Source organism: Tursiops truncatus, chromosome 12 (genome assembly GCF_011762595.2).
Source record: "Tursiops truncatus isolate mTurTru1 chromosome 12, mTurTru1.mat.Y, whole genome shotgun sequence".
In the NCBI taxonomy this organism is placed as follows: domain Eukaryota; kingdom Metazoa; phylum Chordata; class Mammalia; order Artiodactyla; family Delphinidae; genus Tursiops; species Tursiops truncatus.
Genome location: NC_047045.1, coordinates 36,473,994 through 36,495,454, shown reverse-complemented (window position 1 = coordinate 36,495,454; position 21,461 = coordinate 36,473,994). Strand labels below are relative to the sequence as shown.

The 21,461-nt window shown below is 45.5% G+C and overlaps 1 protein-coding gene across 1 annotated transcript in view; it reads left to right on the top strand.

Annotated features, from left to right (window-relative positions):
* Nucleotides 1–21,461, top strand: part of PREP (prolyl endopeptidase) — a 138,644-nt gene that overhangs the window by 4,047 nt on the left and 113,136 nt on the right. Inside the window, exon 2 of the mRNA XM_019929501.3 lies at nucleotides 1,311–1,385. Within this exon, the coding sequence (XP_019785060.1) occupies nucleotides 1,311–1,385 (75 nt within the window). The remainder of the gene's footprint in view (nucleotides 1–1,310; nucleotides 1,386–21,461) is intronic.

Genomic DNA, 21,461 nt, shown 5'->3' with positions numbered 1-21,461 from the left:
TCCACCTGAACTGCCCGTTCTTCCAGGTGTGCATTTCCCCAGGTGCTCTCCTCTGGCACCAGATGAGGACAGATGCTGACCCCTTGCAGAAAGCCTGAGGTTTGAGGCTTGGGGGAGATTCTTCTCAGTTGGCCAGCAGCCACGCTGAAACTTTGACCAGCAGTAGAAACAGCAGGTTTTCTTTTTCCAGGAGAGTGTTCTCTTTCCTTCGGAAATAGCCCTTACATTTTGGTATTATAGAACAAAACAAGGAGACAGATGCAAAACTCATTGGAGGCACTGGTAGTCTTCTGGACAACCTCATATAAGAAGCCTTAGCCGGAATGTTAATGAGTTGTTGAGAGAGACTTGACTGGAAAGACGTTGTCCATGTGGTTTCATTTGATTAGATTAATCACGTGAGTATGAAATGGAGAGGTTCTGCAGTGACATTTACCTGTGGATAGTTTCTTTAGGCATCATCACCTGGGGAGTGGCGACTCCCTGTCATTCTTCTGGTCTCGGTTCGTCTCTGAGGGCAGGCCCAGGAATTTGGTTTTTCAGAAGCTCCCACGTGGTTCTGAAGATCGGCTCCTGTGAGCGCTCCTGGAAGTGTCCCCTCAGTCAGGCCCTTCTTGCGCTCGGCAATTTTATTCATTAAATATCAGGGTAGTCCCAATGCGTGAGGCCTTTGCGCCTCCTTTTCTACACAGTGAAAGAAAGCATTTCATAACAGTGCACTAAACGGAAGAAAAGCTTCAGTTTTAGAAACGTTCTTTTATGGCATGTAAGTCAGCTTTCTCAGCTGACGTCACTTAGTATCATTGCACATTAGTTAACTTGCTTTCTGGCAGTTCAGACTTAAAGGCACAGCGGATCATATTGTACATTGTAGGGAGATTTTCTAATCATCAGTCAGCTTAGCGAGAACAGGGCAGTGCACTCGTGTGCGGTGGCTCCCTCCCAAGCGTGCCCTTCCGGCATCCCCACTGCACTGTGTAATTCTGTGCTTTGCTACGACAACACGTTTTCAAGTTTCTTTAGCACAGCGGCAGGCCTTTGTTTTGTGTTGTACAGATGGAGCGGTTCCTATTCTGACCTTTCATCTTTCTTCCCTCTCTAGCTAAAACGTTCTTTTCATGAAGGGTGGCTCGACACCTTTGAGAACCTGCCAGCTTTGGTTCATGTGGTAATTTGGGCAGACACGTTGCCAGTGAGCCAATTGGGCTGCTTCTGACTGCCCCTTTCCTATCTCTGTACCACATTCGGAAAGTAGTAACTTAATTGGGATTAGACACTAGTTATCTAATACCATATTTTGTCTTTTGCAGGTACAGGATTATCATGGGCATAAAATCTGTGACCCTTACGCTTGGCTTGAAGACCCAGACAGCGAGCAGACAAAGGTAAATTAGGGTTTGTGATTAAAGATAAGGCGGGGAAGGGTAAGCTGTGACAAAGCGAGAGAGAGGCATGGACATATATACACTACGAAACGTAAGGTAGATAGCTAGTGGGAAGCAGCTGCATAGCATAGGGAGATCAGCTGGGTGCTTTGTGGGGTGGGAGGGAGGGAGACGCAAGAGGGAAGAGATATGGGAACATATGTGTATGTATAACTGATTCACTTTGTTATAAAGCGGAAACTAAGACACCATTGTAAAGCAATTATACTCTAATAAAGATGTAAAAAATAATAATAATAAACATAAGGCGGGCTTCGTAGCTCAGACCAAACCCTAGACATCAATAACCGTGGCGTTTCCCTTCTGGTATCATCCTGTGTTGTCTGCAGTGAGAGGGTGAATAGACATGTTGGTACTGCCACTTTTCTGTGAAATGATTCATGGGAAAGAGGTGAAAGCATTTTTAGTCCCATAGAAGGTCACGTAACTGTTTTGAATAATGTTCATGGTTTATAGGGACACTAATGAACCAACTATTTGAAATGAAAATATTTGAAAGAAGGAAAACAGAATTTTACCAAAGGAAAATGAAACCCTACAGAAAAATTATGTGAAGGAAAAAATTGCCTAATACATTTTCTCCAAAGGAAAGAAAATCGTATATATTTAAGAAGTACCAGGTCCTGAAAACTGAATGCTGGTCATATAGATTACTTATTGATTTTAATGCAACAACAATAAAATTATAAGAGAACTAAATTCTAAGCATCCTCTTATATTTTATAAGGGGGTAGGGGGAGAATTTTCCACTCTGTGTAAAAATATGAGGCTTTCCTATTCTTTTGGAGAAACGTAGTATTTTGAGCTGAAGTCTCATTTCGTTAACGAAGCTTACCTTTAAGTGCCATGTCCCATGGGTATTTTCTCCTCCTTGGAGTGCCCAAGACTTGTCATTTGAGATTCATTATTTACATATACTCTATGTGGTTAAGTTTGCTTGGTTGAGGGAATAGTGTTTCTCCAGTCCACTCTGAGTTCCTTGACTCTTTTATTTATAGCCATGCTAACTTAGTATGTAAAAATATGTATACAATTTCTAATGTGCTCAGCATTCCAGAAGTTTATTTGAGCTTCTTTAGAATCCCAGAGTACATTTCCCATTAAAAAAAAAAAATTAATGCATGCTGAGTAGTTCTCTAGGCCAGCTTCTAAAAGCCTATGTGTTAGCTGCTCTTATATCTTGTGGTCCCTTGCCACCGTATATACCAGTGTTCTCTGGAGAACTGAACTCAGATTTCCAAGGCAATTCAGATTTTCCAGGAAGGCATTCCCTTCTGATGTGGACCTGGCTAGTGGAATCGGAATTCTCTCCTTGCCCATCCCCCATCCCCAACCCTTTCACACTCCCTGGCCAGTGGGGTTGCAGACTCCACCACCTTCATGTCCTTAGGGAAAAGCTTCACCAGGAACGGAGTGGAGGGAAGGGCTTAGCCAGGCACGATGATACATGGAAGAGGAGAAAGTAGAGGCAGGAATCAAGTCTTTCTTCATTTCCAAAGCACTGGCCTGCCTGCTTGCCTTTCTGCCGCCGCTCTCAGCTGTTCTTCGTGACTAGCATTTTTCTCCTCCTCTGCCCACTGCAGAAACTCTTAAAACTTCTTCCCTGTCCTTTCCCTTGAAGTAAGCACACCACCATTTTGAGATCTTCTAATGGTTTTTACTTCTATCTATACTGCCTCATTCTCACCCTTTCCTGATTCCCTTCAAGAAAGACAGAGGTCTCATGGGTGAGAATGATTGGTATCTGGGTTTTCATTTTCCTTTGGTGAAGCAGTGGGTTATAGAGGTTGATGGGTAGCCATCCCCAAGTGAGAAACAGATGGGTCACTTGAGGGGCAGGCAAAGGCTCTAGCTCCGCAGGTAGGCTAAGCGGAGCAGGGAGCAGGTGTGGGCCGTCTCCTAGCCTCCACTCTGCCACAGATGACCTTGTCCATCCAGCTTTGGGCTGAGCTGTGACAGGATTGAGCCTGGGAATGGAGAGTCACAGGCAGCTTCATAGCCTGTAATGGAGGGAAGGAGATGAACTTCCTGTGCATCGCTGGAAAACTGTCCCCAAGGACTATCTCTATGACGATTACTTTGTCTGAGGTATTGGGTACAACCTGGATTCCTTCAGCCTTTGATGGTGATTGAGTGATGCAGCTGTGTTGGAACGACCCAGCTTTTGTTTACGTGTTAATGGATGCATACTTTGCTGTTCCTTAATTGATGATGGCTGGTCCTGTGGTTGACGAGCCACTTACTAGTAGATGAAACTTTGCCAATTGGTGATCTTGCAGTCCACACTGGATAGACGCTAATGACACTGACGTATACACTGTTATTTTCGTGGTCTACATTGACTGGTTGTTTACCATGTGCAGGGCACTTCACTGGTAGCTTTGCATACCCTATCCCATTCAGTTCTCAAACTCTGACATAGGCCTTTTTATTTTTCCCATTTCACAGATGAAGAAATTGAGTTAGAGTGATTAAGTAACATGTCCAAGTTCACGTAGCTAGTAAGAGTGGAACCCAGGCAGTCCAGTGGAACCCAGGCAGTCCACATTAAAGAAATGATAAAAGATCAAAGACTCTGGGTGTAATAGCTTTGGAAATGCAAGCTATAGGAATATATTCATGTCTGTGCTTGCCGTGGGACTCTGTATGTCCTCCTGCAGGTACCCTCGGCTTCCCCCCACCCCCCTCCCACGCTGACCTGTTCAGACGGTGTACCTCAGGTGTCAGAGGGCTTTGCAGCTCGTGCCTTCCCCCTGCATCCTCCATACACACCTTGCCCAGTTCCCCCTAAACAACCTCGTTATTGACGCGAGCTAGTTGTCACCTGAAATCTGATGAGTGAAATTTCGGTCTCAGACTGAAAAGACAGAGTGTGTTTTTCTAACACTCAGAAGAGCAGCAGGAACATTTTCTACTCACAGTGAGAGGCACGTACACACAGGTGTATTAGCCATACCTTGGTGTAAAGGAAAATCTTCACGTAACCTCTAAATCAAAGAAAAACTGCTTGTTACGTTTTCAATGAAAAACCAGCCCGGAAGTGAGGAACATTGATAGCTCATTTATACTAAGATCTGAAATGCTGTCGGTAAGTCTTTGATTTAATCTAGTATTTAATATAGGTTATCCAACTCTGAGAGTTCCTGGCATTTGAGGCTCTATCCTTTATAAAAGAATCTCGGAGCAGACTTGTAACTTAGAAAATTCTCAAAGACAGTGGTGGTGGGGACTTGAGTCTGGGTGAATTCTTTCAAGCTCTGAAGGCCCACGTAACCCTATTTTATAGCAAATGTTCCAGTTTGTAGAAGATCCTACACAACTCAGTTGTTTCTTTGAGGTCAATTCAACCTTTGTAAAGAGGAAACAGTGTTTTCAGCACTGCCCAATAGATGATACAATGTAAGCCACGTAGATAATTCAAAGTTTTCTAGTAGCCACAGTAAGTAACAAGAAACAGATGAAATTAATTGTAATAATTTAATCTAGTATACTCAAAATATTAGCATCTCAGCATGTAATGAATATAAAATACTGTTAAGATATTTTACATTCTTTTTTTTTAAAGTAAGTTTTCAAAATCCAGTATATATTTTATACTTATAGCACATATCAATTCAGACCAGCCACGTGATCAGTTGCTTATTTGCTACATGGGGCTAGTGGCTACCATTTTGGACAGTGAAGATAGGGACCAACCTTTCTTGTGAATATAGATGTAAAGACTAAATAATGTTAGCAGGTTAAAAAAAAAAAAGCAGAATTTGTCACAGGAATTCAAGAACAATTTAATATTATTACATTCATAGATTAAACCTATATTCTATAATTAACCTAGTTAATATTTTAAGAATTAAAATCCAAAGCTAAAAATAGAAATAACTTTAATAAGATAAATATTCAAAACAACCTAAGCGCTAGGCTGGAATATCTCTGTCACTACTATTTTTGTATGTTTGCAAAGCTTTGACCAGTGCGATAAAACATGAACTGAAATTTGTACAGGCGAAAATAAAATTATCATTAATTATAGATTCTATGATTATGTGTCTAGAAAACCTCAGGGAAACAACTGAAAACTTTTTAGAATTAATGCGTTCAAGTGACGTGAGTATGTACCAAATAAATGTAAAATCAATAGCAATGATGAGAAATCAACCCATCTGATAGCAAAAAGCAAATACCTAAGGAAGAAGAGTTTTCAGGCCTACTGGGAGAGTAATAGTGTCACTTCAGAAATAGGGAGATCTAGAAAAGGGCCAGTTTGGGGCATTATTTTTTTTATTTTATTTTTTGCAGTACGCGGGCCTCTCACTGTTGTGGCCTCTCCCGTTGCAGAGCACAGGCTCCGGACGCGCAGGCTCAGTGGCCACGGCTCACAGGCCCAGCCGCTCCGCGCCATGCGGGATCTTCCCGGACCAGGGCACGAACCCGCGTCCCCTGCATCGGCAGGCGGACTCTCAACCACTGCGCCACCGGGGAAGCTCCTGGGGCATTATTTTTAATAGTGAAAACTTGGAAATCACCATTTCCAACAATAGTTTAGTGTTTAAGTCAAATCTGGTGGATCTGCTTAACGAAATAGTACATGCCTCTATTAAAATGTTGGGCTGTAAAGATTGCTTTCTAAGTGAAAAAGTGCTTAAGGTAGAATATGAAGTGGGAGAAGGATGCAAGATTGTAGTGCTCCCAGTGATTACAACTTTATAAAGTATGTGTGTAATTCTAGGAGCATCTGTATGGAAATACAACCTAAACAGTAATAAGATAAAGGGAAGGCTCTGGGTTAAAAGCCCTTTAGACATCTCGTAAGTGTGATATACTCTTGAGGTGTCTGAACCATAGTGAAATCTCACTGGGGTAAATGGGACACCAGGGTAACCTTGGAAGTTTTCAGTGTGAGATGGCAGAGAGGGAGGTTTGCAGTCATTAAAAAGGATTTGAAGACAGATAGGCAGGTCCCAACAGATGGTCAGTCCATACTTCCCATTCAGCAGGCTCTTCCCTGGTGGAGCAGTGGTTAAGAATCTGCCTGCCAGTGCAGGGGACACAGGTTTGAGCCCTGGTCCGGGAAGATGCCACATGCTGTGGAGCAACTAAGACCATGTGCCGCAACTACTGAGCCTGCGCTCTAGAGCCCACGAGCCACAACTACTGAAGCCCACACACCTAGACCCCGTGGTCAGCAACAAAGAGAAGCCACCACAATGAGAAGCCCGCGCACCGTAACAAAGAGTAGCCCCCGCTCACCGCAACTAGAGAAGGCCCGCGCATAGCAAGGAAGAGCCACCGCAGCCAAAAATAAAAATAAATAAATCTATTTTAAAAAAAAAAAAAAAGCTTGTCCTTTGCAGGTCATGGAAGGAAGTATGTAGCAGCCTTGATGCACCCCGATATTTTGACACCGAGGTAACTTGAGCCTCCAGACTACTCATAGCAAGACACCCATCCCCCACCCACTGACAGTAATGTGCATGTGATTCACTTCCTAATCTTTAACTTCCTAAGTTTCCTGTGGGACACTAACAAGTGAACCCCAAACCCCACACTCGGCCTTAGCTCTTTGCAGCCTCTTTCTTCCTCTCAGTTGGTGTCCTGGCCCCTTTGGGTGTGCCCTGTTCAGATCTCATTTCAGATACTGTCACGGGCCATCTCCTCTTTTCCTGTCGATTAGCCACTCTGCATGCCCCTCCATGCAGCTGATAGCCCTTCTTCCTTTGTCCTGTCTCCCATCAGTATAAACCATTCTCTTCGTGATCAGCAGCAGCCCCATTGCCAAATCCAGTGACCTTACCATGGTCCTGTGTTCTTCACTGTGCAGATGGACCACACGTCCTGGGGAATAGTAGAGACTTGTATGTCACCAGCGAGGGGACTGCTGTGCCCCCTCAGCTTTGCATTGCCTCTCGATCCCTTGCAGTTTACGGAAGCAGCCGTCTCGCTGCCAGGTCCCTGTGAGAGTACCGAATGCGTATTTCTTTCCCCTGGCCTCCCCGTCCATCGTGGTGCAGTCAGTCCACGTGGCACCATCTGCGCCCCTTCCTGAAAGTCTCTGCATCCCAGGGCTTGGTTTTGCAGCCCTAAAGTCCAGATAGAAGCAATGTCCTTGTAGCCTTTTGAAGAGTCTCCCCATTTTACTCCATCGTATTGTGGCTTCAGCCTCTTGGTTGAATATTCCAGAACTTGTTACTGAGTTAGTGAAGGGGAGATACAGAAAGGAAAAATTTACACCTTTCATGGGATAGCTGCTGTCATTGTAACTAGTTGTCAAGTCCGGCTTCCACAGAAGCTCTGTCCTGGGGCTTTGGTACAGGAGGTAAGCAAATGTAGAATACCAGCTGCAGATATCAAATGGCTAATTTATTTTTCCCTCTCTGAGAGCTGCCTCAGGCAAAAGGACAGTAACGACAGCTCCATCCCTTGTGGATCATGAGAGAAGAACTCTTAATAGGAACCAGCAAAAAAAAAAATTGTTTTTATGTTCAGTCCTTCTAAAAAATGACATCACCATTTGTTTCAGAGAGGATCAAAGGAATACAGAATGTAGGTCTTTTCCCCCACACCCCATTTGTCTGAGTAGTTGGGGGTCGCCCATTACACCTGCTGAGAAGGGGCTGTGAAGGTAATGAACACAACAGTCCCTCAGTCTTACAGGTGAAGAAGCTGGAAACGTCCCCTTTCTGCCCGCACTGTTCCCTTCCTTGGCAGGAAAGATTTAAATCTCAAAGGACTTCTGATCATCTCTAGGGTATTTAAATAGCCTAGGATTTCTGTGTAGGTATTTTAATGTCACAGAGGTCGGTGGAGAACAAAGTTGAGGGCAGTCAACACCTTTCCCTGGGATCCTTTCTGCCTATCCTAATATGCGGTTTTTTTCTTTGCTTGCTTGCTTTTGTTTTTGTTCTTTGAGGTTAACCCTAAAAGCAGGTAGCGTGAGGAGTTGCTGCTCTGTGCTGGTATCAGTCTGGCCTAGATCTCCCTGGGCGGTGTGCTTTCCTAAAGTGGGGCAGAGCCAGCGTGGGCAAGAACTGGTGGGGAGCTGGGTGAGCCACGATCCTTCTGTCCACTTGCATTTCCCCCTCAGGCTGTCAGGCCGCAGAGGCAACCGTGGAAGCTTGCTCCCAGGACTTCCACTAACATGAAGGGCCAGTTCAGTGTCTCTAAGCCAACAGACAGCAGATGAAGCTGACTGGGAACTGAGGAATACTGGATATAATGAACAGCATAGGAGACTTTAGGTTTTGGGTTTGGTTTATGGTGTTCTTTCGAAGACATCAGGACAAACTGTGAATATCCTCTTTTTAAGTAGTTCCTTCATCCTGTGAGTTTCCAGGCGTTTCCCATGTCACCTCTGTTGGGAGGCAGGGTGGAGAAACAGAATATTTGCCAGATGGGAATAGAAGTCATAGCCCTTGGTCTTTCATTTTCTTGGCCTTTGAGCACAGCCAGCTACCTTACCTGGGATTCCTTTTCTTCATCTATAAAATGAATATAGTCACACTCAATTCATCTTAGCTCCAAGGTTTTAATGACACCCAACTGAGAAAATGCATGTAAAAATTCATTTTCCCCACACAGCAGAGCTGTGTACAAAGATGATACATCCTGGGCACTGCTGCTTCAATGTTTTGAGATGTAGACCTTCAGCCTCTAGTCCTCTTATTTGCTTACTCAGAATGTTGAACTTTAAAGACGCCTCTGTCTTTTTATTTTCATCCTCAAAATGAAGCAGGATTTTCCTTTTGAATTCTAGTTATTTAGAAAAAGATACTTAAATTCTAAGCATTGAATTCCCCACACCTCCGCCAACGGAACTGTGGCATCTAAGTGTGGCTTAGTTGTTCTAAAGGACGACGACTGAACTAGGCCAAACATTACCTTAAAGCTATTTGGTACTGCCTCTTTTAATTGGTGTTTTCTGAACCCACTGGCAAAGCTGGCCTGTGAAACGCCCTGCCATCCATTCATTAATGTTTCATGTAAGGACCTGGATTGAGAATTACTACTGTGTTGTTCCTCCTCTAGTGGAAACAGGAAATGCTCTAGGTAAATCTGTTACCACATATCATCTCAATCTGCAAGGCGTCTCAGGTCTTAAAGGTCTCACCACCTCCTACAGAAAGGTTTAGCCTTATGTATGTTCGCAAACACACTTCTGATAAATCCGCAGTTGAAATATGTATTTAGAGAACGACATCCTTTTGATCTGTGCATGGGGTAATTGTCAAAAGTGTGATAGAATTTGCTGGTCCTGGGCCATCCTCTTTTCTAAGCAGTGCTCTCTCTTGTCTTTTTCTGTCTTCTTTCTCTTGCTTTCTGTAATGAGCTTTTTGAGGCAAGCAGTATAAATGAATTCTGGCCATGTTAGGCAAATAAGGAATTCATAGCAAGGATATGAGGCCAGCTCCTGGGATGCACTGAGGGCCAGGCTTAGAGCAGGCAGGAACCAGACAGTTGTGGGACTCCGTGGTGGGAATTTCCACTTTTCACCCAGCACTGCTGATGGCATCAGTGATTACAGTGATTTGGCCCTCTGTCGCTTGTTCAAGTGACTGCATCCCAGGAGAGGGAGTTTTGATTGGCCAAGCTCCAGATGTGTGCTCACTTCTTGGCTGTACTGTGACAATGAAAAAAGATTTGGTAAAAGCCTTAGGGACCCTCTTTGGCTTCTGTAGTGGCAGGACAGCTATGTGAGGTTAGTATCTCACTACGCAGGGTAGAGCCCTGGGGAGGAGAATGGATGCTGGCTGGCCCTAATGCCATAGGTCCACTGGTTTCATTCCCCTTCCTTCTCCATATGTGCTCATGCCCTCCCCTTCTCCCCCTGTCCTGGGTTTACCGGTGTGCCCACTGCACCAAGCATTGGGTTAAATGGGGGTGAGGAGAGGGATGTGTTGTCATGAGCAAGACAGATGTGGCCCATGCCGGCCTGGACTCACACATCAGCCTAGGAGACCAGAGATTGGAGTTGGGCGAACCACGTAACCTTTGAGCTGCTAGAGGCCAGTGCCGAAAGGAGGCTGAGCCGCATCTTGAGTAGAGGCTGGGAGTCTTGCCCCATTTGGTCACCACCAGGGAAAGCTCCGTTTTAGAAAAGCAGACCCCAAACCATTGATGAAATTCTTAAGGTGCTTGCGTACATTTAACATTAATATGTTCCCCGTAGGCAGCTACTCGGCCTTGGTTCCAATAACCTGCATGTCCTCTATGAGAAATGCTGATATCAGACATGGTATCTTTAGGAAAACAGTTATGAAAGAACTAACAACTAAAGAACGAAGATAACTGACGTTTCTGAGCCTCTTTCTTTCCTCTTAGGTATCTGGAATCCATTCACCAGCCCATGCTGCCATGTCCAGGGGGAAAGCATTCAGTCATAAAAATCACCTGGGTATTTGTTAAAAATAGACATGCCCAAGCTCTACTTCTGTAGCATCTGATTTGGGTAGAAATCTATTTCCCAATCACCTCACCAGGTAATTCTTAAGATCCAGAAAGCTTGGGAAAACTGCCCTAGAGAATGCTTAGACATGATTAGAGAACAATAGTAACACCTTTGATTTATATAGGGCGCTTTCAAGGAGTTAAGGTTCTCATAGATGCCTCACTTGTTCGTAGCGTCTTTGTAAATTAGAGGGACAGTGTTTGCGATTCTAATTTTCTCATTGGGGGAAATCAAGGCATGTGTCACAATAAAGACCTCTGGGTGTCTCCTGTATAACAGTGGATGGCACTCTGACCATTTGGGTCAGCTCTCTATTCAATCATACACCGTTCTCTGGAGCTCCAGTTCTGCCTGTGTAGAATCTCATACCCTTCTTGTTTTTATCCAGGCTGTCACTGCCTGGTTCAGGCGTGCATTGCCACTGAGCTAGGCATTCAGTAGCTTCCTAACTTGTCTCCCTTCTTCCAGAATTTTTTTTCTACCCTGTTCTTCCCAGAAGCTGATGAGAACCCTTCGAGATCTTGGAACCTGTTTATTCATGGGAAAGCAGTAGTGTATATTCATTTAATGAATAGCTTTAGAGGTAGAAAGACAGGTTTGAATCTTAACTCCACAGTTTTATCAGAGTTGTGACATTGGTCATGCTTATTAACCTCTCTGAGCTTCAATTTTTTTTAAATTTTTTTTAAAATTTATTTTTGGCTGCATTGGGTCTTCATTGCTGTGCATGGGCTTTCCCTAGTTGCGTCGAGCGGGGGCTACTCTTCGTTGCGGTGTGTGGGTTTCTCATTGCGGTGGCCTCTCCCGTTGTGGAGCGTGGGCTCTAGGCACGCGGGCTTCAGTAGTTTTGATTCTCGGGCTCTAGAGCACAAGCTCAGTAGTTGTGGCGCACAGGCTTAGTTGCTCCGCGGCATGTGGGATCTTCCCAGACCAGGGCTATAACCCACGTCTCCTGCATTGGCAGGCGGACTCCTAACCACTGTGCCACCAGGGAAGTCCCTAAGCTTCAATTTTCTGATTTATAATCTGGAGAAAACTACTGTGTATGGTTGTGGGTAAAATTGAGTGATAATGTTTTTGAACCGTGGAGCGGAGTGGTTGACACAAGTAAGTGCTTAATAAATGCTTGCCATTGCACTTATTATTAAATAGTTTAAATAGCACAGGAACTATCTGCTTGATAATTTAATAGGCCTCATCTTTAGAGCTATTTGGGACAAATTCTTTTACTGCAATTATTTCTTGGGCTCTGTTTAGATCTCCTTTCTTTTTGGATCAGTTTTAGGCATCTGTATTTCCTAGAAAATTGTCCGTGTCATTGAGATTTTAAAATTTACTAACAGGGGATTATGTGAAATAGTTCTTGTAATGACTTTACTCTCCTTGTTTGTGTCTCTATTTGATTTTTGGGGTTTTTTTGGCTGTGCTGGGTCTTTATTGATGCGTGCAGGCTTTCTCTAGTTCCGGCGAGCAGGGGTACTCTTCGTAGCGGTGCACAGGGTTCTCATTGCGGTGGCTTCTCTTGTTGCAGAGCACGGGCTCTAGGCGCGTGGGCTTCAGTAGTTGTGGCCCGCAGGCTTGGTAGTTGTGGCTCGTGGGCTCTAGAGCGCAGGCTCAGTAGTTGTGGCGCACGGGCTTAGTTGCTCCGCGGCATGTGGGATCTTCCCGGACCAGGGATCAAACCCGTGTCCCCTGCATTGGTAGGCGGATTCTTAACCACTGTGCCACCAGGGAAGTCCCTGTCTCTCTTTCTTTATTATTTCAAACTTCCAGCATCTGTAACTCCTCTCCCCTTTTTGACTGGTTTAGCCAGCGCTTCGGTTGAATGCATGGGAGTTTTTTGGTTGCTGTTTGTCTTTTTAGAAAGAAATGGTTCTAGGCCTTATAAGTTGTACTCTTTAATTTTCTAGCTCATTAATTTCTTTTTATTTTGCTTTGTTACTTTAAAACTTCTTGGTTTGAACGTTTAGTTAAATTTCACTCTTTCTCATTGGTGGATCACCTTTTCCAGGCTTCCCTATCCAGCCCTTGGGCAAGCTTCTGGTGGATTCCTCCTCTCCTACCCTGCCCATGCTTGGCCAGCTGAGCGGCTCCTGGAAGAGCTGTATCAGGCAGGACTCTTGACGAGCAGCACCTGAAACCCAGCTCGCTCTAGCTCATATAAAAAAAAAGGAGCTGAGTGGCTCACATAATTGAAGATCAGTACATGCCTTTAGGCACAGCCTGAGCCGGGACTGCACATGATATTTCTGGAAACCTGTCTCTCTTTGTCTCTTAGGTCATCTGCTTTTCTCTGATTGTTTTGTTTTCTAGCAGCCTCTCCCACATGGTAGGGAAAGATGGGCCTTGCCCCTTCAGGCTTTACATAGTCCTGACAACCCGAAATCTCCTAAGATTACTTCTCCTTCCAGTGTTCACCTCAGTCCCTGAAAAAGGATTCTGGTTACTTAGCCTGGGTTCACAGCTACTTTATTGACTGTTACATGTAGAGAAGCATTGACGAAAGACTCTGCTTATGAAAGTGAACAGGGTTTACTTATGTGAAGAATGTAGAAAGGAGTTAGCATAGTTAGAACATAGAGGTATCACTACCATTATGTATGACATTCAGCGTAAGCTGCCGGCCCCGAGAAACGATAAAATCTGATCAAGAGAGAGGGTAACCCCCAGACTTCCCGAAGTCGTAACTCATTTTCCAGGCCCAGCCTTTCTATTTGGGTACAGAGCACCTCCCCTGGGCCAGATGTACCTCATCAGTCACAGTGTGGGCGCTGTCCTGCAGCATATGGCACACCCAGGCACCAACACCATCCCCCGAGCCTGTTCCAGGTACACTCCTGAATCCGTCCTGTGGACTAGATCAGGTCAGCTGCCCCGACGTGTGTGGGATTCATGAAACAAAGCCCTTAGATCAGCCTCGAGCCTCATCCTGCATGGACGTCCTGCCCGGCTCTGGATCAATCCCTGGATCTCGGGGAGGGGTACTCTGATGGCTAGCAGAGGTCACACCTCAGCCACTCCGCCCCCAGTCTATCAGTGGGGCTTCCTAAAGGTACCGAAAAGAAACAGATCTCAACTCGAAGTGTTTTTACCACATTCTGAGAACTTTAATTCTTTTTTTTTTTAACATCTTTATTGGAGTATAGTTGCTTTACAGTGGTGTGTTAGTTTCTGCAGTATAACAAAGTGAATCAGCTATATGTATACATATATCCCCATATCTCCTCCCTCTTGCGTCTCCCTCCCACCCTCCATATCCCACCCCTCTAGGGGGTCACAAAGCACCGAGCTGATCTCCCTGTGCTATGTGGCTGCTTCCCACTAGCTATCTGTTTTACACTTGGTGGTGTATATATGTCCATGCCACTCTCTCACTTCATCCCAGCTTACCCTTCCTCCTAACTGTGTCCTCAAGTCCATTCTCTACGTCTGTGTCTTTATTCCTGTCCTGCCCCTAGGTTCTTCAGAACCATTTTTTTTTTTTAGATTCTATATATATGTGTTAGCATACAGTATTTGTTTTTCTCTTTCTGACTTACTTCACTCTGTAAGACAGACTCTAGGTCCATCCACCTCACTGCAAATTACTCAATTTCATTTCATTTCATGGCTGAGTAATATTCCATTGTATATATGTGCCACATCTTCTTTATCCATTCATCTGTCGATGGACACTTAGGTGGCTTCCATGTCCTGGCTACTGTAAACAGAGCTGCAATGAACATTATGGTACATGACTCTTTGAATTATGGTTTTCTCAGGGTATATGCCCAGTAGTGGGATTGCTGGGTCATATGGTAACTCTATTTTTAGCTTTTTTAAGGAACCTCCATACTGTTCTCCATAGTGGCTGTATCAGTTTACATTCCCACCAACAGTGCAAGAGGGTTCCCTTTTCTCCACACCCTCTCCAGCATTTATTTATTTATTTATTTTAGAAGATGTTGGGGGTAGGAGTTTATTAATTAATTAATTTATTTTTGGCTGTGTTGGGTCTTCATTTCTGTGCGAGGGCTTTCTCTAGTTGTGGCAAGCGGGGGCCACTCTTCATCGCGGTGCGCGGGCCTCTCACTATCCCGGCCTCTCTTGTTGTGGAGCACAGTCTCCAGACGCTCAGGCTCCGTAGTTGTGTCTCACGGGCCTAGTTGCTTCGCGGCATGTGGGATCCTCCCAGACCAGGGCTCGAATGCGTTGCCCCTGCATTAGCAGGCAGATTCTCAACCACTGCGCCACCAGGGAAGCCCTCCAGCATTTATTGTTTGTAGATTTTTTGATGATGGCCATTCTGACTGGTGTGAGGTGATACCTCATTGTAGTTGTGATTTGCATTAAGAACTTTAATTCTTAATGTTTTAGTTTTTCTTATTTTTCAAATACTCTTGTTATAGTTTGGATTCCCTCACTGATACAAGAATTATTCAAGAGAGGATTTGCACGTGTTTAACTTCGTCCTGGTTGGATTTTTAGTTAGGTTTGGATTTGATGTGCAGATCACCTCTGTCCTTGCCAGGCTTCTGGTCAGTAGTGTGTACACCCAAGAACGGAACCAAAAAGGGTTAGTGTTCCGACTTTGAAGGGGCGCCCTGGTGATGGCGAGATCTGAGAACAAGGCTTGAATCTAAGGTCGGAATGAGACTTTCTGTTTCCTTCCCCCTTGATTGACAGTAACTAGCCCAGTGAGGGAACAAGTTGATTTGCCTTCAGCGGGACAGGCAGAGAAGGTGGAAAGAGTCCTGGCAGGGCTTCTAGAAGGCCCCGCCTGGTCTGTTACCCACATGCAGCGGGAAGCTTAGTGGGAGCCTTCCTGACCTGAGAGCAGATGGTCCCAGAGAGAAGAGAGGGACCCACTCTGGGCTTTTAATGTTCAAGGACAAGCCCCATGGGTTTTGGGCTCTCGCCTGTTGGATTTGACGTGGCTCGTCCTTGGGGTTTGTAGGGGTTTGTGGGACCAGGAAGAGAAAGGCCCCTCTCTGGGTTGAGGTAATGGCATTGTAGTTACCACCGTGACCCGAGCAAGCTTTTCTTTGTCGTCTGATGGACTGCTAATGTTTGAAAGTTCGGAGCGCACTGGAAAATAAGGGGCACTCTTCTCTCTTTTGGGTGTAGGTTCCTAAATCTGTCCGGTACATTACCCCATTCCTCCATAGTCTCCGTTTCTAAAGCGGTCTCCTGCAGCAGCTGCCTCTCATCCTCTGTTTGGCATGCCTCTGGTTTTCCATGTGACCGTCCAGCCCTCCTGGCCCTGGGTCCTCCTGCAGCCTCCGGGATGAGCTTTGCCACCTCTTGCCTTCTCATTTATGGGCATATCCCTGCACTTGGAGAGTCATTTCCGAATTCTGCTACGCTCCCAGCAGGGAGAGGGGGTCCAGGTGTGCTTCCTCCTCTGGCCTCCAGGATGCTCTCAGCCCTTCACACATGACTACGATCGGGGTTTTCTGCCAGGCCGTGCTGTGGCACCAACCACTTGCTTTAACCAGCTCATTCATATGTGCGTGTCTTTGTGTGTGTGTGTGTGTATCTATATATTTAAATAAATAATATATTTACACACACCTACATATAATTTGCAACAGAAACTCCTCTAAGTTTGTGGGTTGTAGATAGCACCATCCCTGGTTTCACCTGGGTGGTACCCATGATGGAGTGGGTCTCCCACCTGGAAGTCCCTCCTGGGCATTGGACTGCCTGCCTGCCCCACTCCCCAAGGCCTACACCACCCTATCCCAGCAGTAGTTTCCCCTTCATTTGTTCTCCTGTAGCTCTTATCTTATCCGTGTGATTCATCTGTTTAATCCTGTGTTGCCTGTCGTGATGTTCTGTATACATATCTATTTAATGAGGAGCTGTATGCATCCTTTTTATTCCTATATGTAAAAATTGTGCTTGTAGAAGGACTTGAGATATTTTGTGGATTAAAGCATAGTACATATGAGGACAACTTGAAAAAAATTCTTTCTGAAGACAGTGAAGGTAAAGGCATCTCCAGCTCCCAAACTGAGCCACCCTTTGCCAGGTAGCTTTGTTTTGTTGTTGTTTTTTGTAGATTATGGTTAAGAACGTTCAACATGCGATCTGCCCTCTGAACAGCGTTTAACGTGTTAATGTGTACGGTATAGCATCGTTAACATACAGGCACGGTGTTACACAGCAGAGCTCTCAGATTTAATCGTCTTGCATAACTGGGACTTTGCTTTGAAGATTTCTGATAGTCAAGGCAAAATGCAATGTGAATTGGATTTCTTAGCTTTGAGCAGCTGTTCTTAGAACAATATTTTCAGACTCATCCGTAGCTATGGACTCTAAACTGGTGATCCCCTTTAAAGGCTCAGCTGCTGGTGTCATTTCATGGGCTTTCAGGTTTCAGTGATTTTAATAATATCCTGGAGTGTGACTTTCGATGCTGAGACTCGTGAGGGACAAGGAGAATTTCATTCCCCTCACCCTGCTTCTTTACCATTCTGCAATTCCTCCAGTTTTTCTTTTCTTTGTCCTTATACCTCTTTTCCCTTTCCCCCAAATTTGCTCTAATTTTCAGACCCAGAAGCCAGACTATCAAATCCATAAATGACCACGAAGGCATTACTGGCGTTCTTTGGAACCCCGCATTTCACAAAGCCGCCTCCATGAAAAGGACTTGCCCAAATGATAAATATGTACACTATGACGGAACTTAGACTTTCAAGAACTTGAACACTGTTTGCATCTAGATACTGGACTGGGAAGGGTGCAGTCTTTGAATATTGCTCTAGTTAAAGTAATTGACTCACATTTGTGGGCGAGAGGTAGCAAGATTGTATATAATGAGCCTAGTTATTTAGTAGCATTCCGACGGCTGACTTAATGGTTTTCTGAACATTTTAAGTGAGAAAAGCCAGTGTGCCTGCTTTGGTGTGAGATGGGTTCTGTTGCAGCAGTTGTAACTGTAGCTGAGAAGCAAAGCAAGATAGAGAAACCGTGGGAGGGTGCAGTTCCACCTTTCCAGGGAAAATGAACTGAGGATCTATGACTCATGCACCCGCCGTGGTCCTCCAAGATCCAGGGTATGAGGCCTAGATGCAGCCTCGTACAAACACAAATCAGACGGATTAGGGAAACGAAGTCTGCAGGGCTCCCTCCTCAGAGGACCCCCAGTGGAAGGGGAAGGGGCCAGCCAAGACCCTCAGTCTGCTGGGGCCTCAGGGTGGGAGCCCTAAGCAGCTAGAATGTTCTGGCGAGGCCCTTCTGGGAAACAGCCATCAAACCTAGATGTGAGCATGCGCTGTGCCCATCTTCTCTGTCCCTACTCCCATTACAGTGGTTGTTCCTGCTCCTTTAGAGCCCAGCCATTCCACTTGGCCTTGTCTCCCACTGGACCGCTGCCCCGGCTTCCTAACCGGCTTCCCTATTTCTGCTTTTGCTCCCCTATAGTCTGTTTTCCAGCCAGAGCAAGAGTAGTCCTTTGAAAAGGTAAAGCAGACTATGTAACTGTCTCCTCACCCGGGCATAGCTTGTTTGCATTTGGAATGAAGATTCAAACTTCACATCTGCCCACCAGGGCCCACGGGATCTAGCTCCTGCCTGGGTCTCAGTCTCTCTCACTCATCCCCAGCCTCCCTGACCTCCGTACTCTTCTCACCTGCCAAGCTCCTCCGCCCAGGGCCCGGCACCTGCAGTTTCCTTGGCCTGGAACGCTCTTCCCGTCTTTACAGAGCTGCTCCCTCTTACCTATCAGATCTCAATTCAGAGCCTCAGAAGAGCCTCCCTGGCCATCCTGCTAGAAGTAAGGACACCCCCATCCCAGTGTTGCCCAGGATTGGTGGTGAAAGATGGCTTTCAAATTTCCGTGGGGGCTTTATATTTTTGTGAAATGTAACGGAGATGTCACGGCAGCGTCCCGTTGCTGTGGCGCCCCCTCCCGGTCCCTGCGCTCGCCGTGGGCTGGCAGTAGCGGTTCAGGAGCTGCGCGTCTCGTGGATGCTACTTCGCGTAGGAGCTTCGCCCCACGGCTACCCTGCGTGCGTCCTTAGGACTGACTGTTCTCTGCAACCCTCTGGCTTGTGTCTTGTCTCCCCCTGTAGAACGTTCGCTCCACAATGGCAGGGATCTTGTCTTGGACTTCTCACCCCTCCACCCACCATGCCAGGATCGGTACTGACGCACACTAGGTTCACATTAAATCCTTGTCGACACTCCAGCACCCTGATGGGGCTGCCCAGCCCAAGCGGGAGGAGATCAGAGAAAGCCCAGGCTGCCTGCCTTCTCCCCAGTGGGTCTGCTTTGTCTCCACATCCAGTATCAGGCAAGGAGTCGGCCTCGGTCACTGTTACAGTGACTGGAAGAACATGATTCCGCTTCAGCAGTATCGCTCCCTCGCTGTGTGGTGCTGGCCAAGTGCCTTCAGTACCACCTGCCTCCCTTTCCACGTCTGTAAAGGAGGCCTGGCATTTCCTTCGCCCATGAAATCAGGTGATGCTCTTGCACACGCTTAGCGATCTCCAGAACGCTGCCCCCGCGCGGCTTCGCAGCTGTGCATTGACTTTGTAACTAAAAGACAAGAGTTAATCTCCTTGTTGACACTTTTTAATGAGATAGAGTGGGGTCAGCAGACTTTTCCTGTGAAGGGCCACACAGGAAATATTGTAGATGTGAGCCACCTAGGTCACTGCTGGGTTTGCAGCCCGCCCCTCCCCCCCACCCACCTGCCCAACAGTTAAAAATATAAAAACTATTCTAAGCTTGAGTGCCGTAGGGAAAGCAGGCCAGGGCGAGGTTTGCCAATCCCTCGTGATAAGCAGTTGGCGTTGTATTTCTGTGGGACTCAGTCAATGTTACTTTCTGTTTGAATGAAATAAGAAATGTGACCCATAACAGTTTCATTTCTCTTGAACCGATCCTCTTGCAAAGCTGTTATTCATCATTGTACTCATACCTCACACTCTTTCTCACTTGTTTTCAAGAGCATTGTAAACTTCGAGTTTTAGAACAGCTTTCTCTCGGCACACAGTCGTGGTTCTCCAGGGCGGGGTCAGTGGTTTGTGTAGGAGAGCCCGTTTAGAGACCGTTTGGAGCTGGGGTCGGCCCTTAGATCTGGGTGAACTCTGATAATAACGCATTCTTGCCTGCCGTTCCAAGTATAGCAAGTTGTTAATTTCCTGAAGTTTTCTCCTATCGAAAGGGTTTTACCTTTGTATAGACATCTGATTAAACCTTCGATTGAATTTAGAGCTGATACATTTATTCTTGTTTTATTTCTAATAGCCAGATGTGAATTATTATGCAACCAAGTTTTTATAGTATTATTATAGTATTATAAATTTTCTAACTGCTTAGTTATAGATAGGTTACGCTTGGATACAACTGATCTGTTGTAAAAACTGCTCCTTCCCCTGCTTTTGCTGCCAGGGTCTCCTGATGGCCTGCAGGCCATCTCTTGCTCATCTTATAAACCATTATTGTTGACATACTTATTCAATGCACTTTCCAATTTTGTTTTAAATATTCTTTAGTTTCAGCATTTAGCAAAGTTCTCTGGAGTTGACAAGGGTAGAAGGTCTTAGAAAGATTGTCAAAAACAAAATTGATATGGGACTTCCCCGGCAGTGCAGTGGTTAGGAATCCGCCTACCAATGCAAGGGACACGGGTTCGAGCCCTAGTCTAGGAAGATCCCACATGCCGCGGAGCAACTGGGCCCGTGTGCCACAACTACTGAGCCTGCGCTCTAGAGCCCGTGAGCCACGACCACTGAGCCCGGGTGCCACAACTACTGAAGCCCACGCGCCTAGGGCCCGTGCTCCGCAACAAGAGAAGCCACCGCAATGAGAAGCCCGTGCACCGCAACGAAGAGTAGCCCCTGCTCGCCGCAACTAGAGAAAGCCCGTGCACAGCAACAAAGACCCAACGCGGCCAAAAACAAAAGTTGATAAAGTAGTATCTAGGTATCTCTAACTTGGTTTCTTTAACTCTGATGTTTGGGGCTCACCGGCTGCTGAGGGGCGTGGAGCCTTGCACAGCGTGAGTGTAGTGTCTTGACAGTGCGTGATCTGAGTAGCTGATACTGTGTTTGGTTCGAGCGTAGATTTGGAAGCCAGCTCTGCCACTCGCAGCCGCGTGGTGTTCGGCACCTTTTTGACCTCTAAGACTCAGTCTCCCCATCCAGAAAGCTGGGCTAAAACAGAACCTTCTGCATAGGATTATGAGTCCTAAATGAGTTAATACCTGCTGGGTGCATACTTAGTGCCATGGAAGTATTAGTTGTTGTTATTTATTGAGGGAAAATATGCTTTCACTGATACATTTTTTAAATCCTTTTTATCCAGGTTTCATTGAGATATGATTGATGTACAACACTGTATAAGTTTAAGGTGTTGAACATAATGATCTGACTTACGTGTATCATGAAATGATTACCAGGACAAGTTTAGTTGACATCCGTCATCTCCTACAGATATCAAAAGAAAGAAAAAAAATATTTTTTTCCTTGTGATTAGAACTCTTAGGATTTACTCTCTTTTAACAACTTTCATATATATCCTATCGCAGTGTTAATTATAGTCCTCATGTTGTGCATTACATCTCTAGTACTTACTTATCTTAT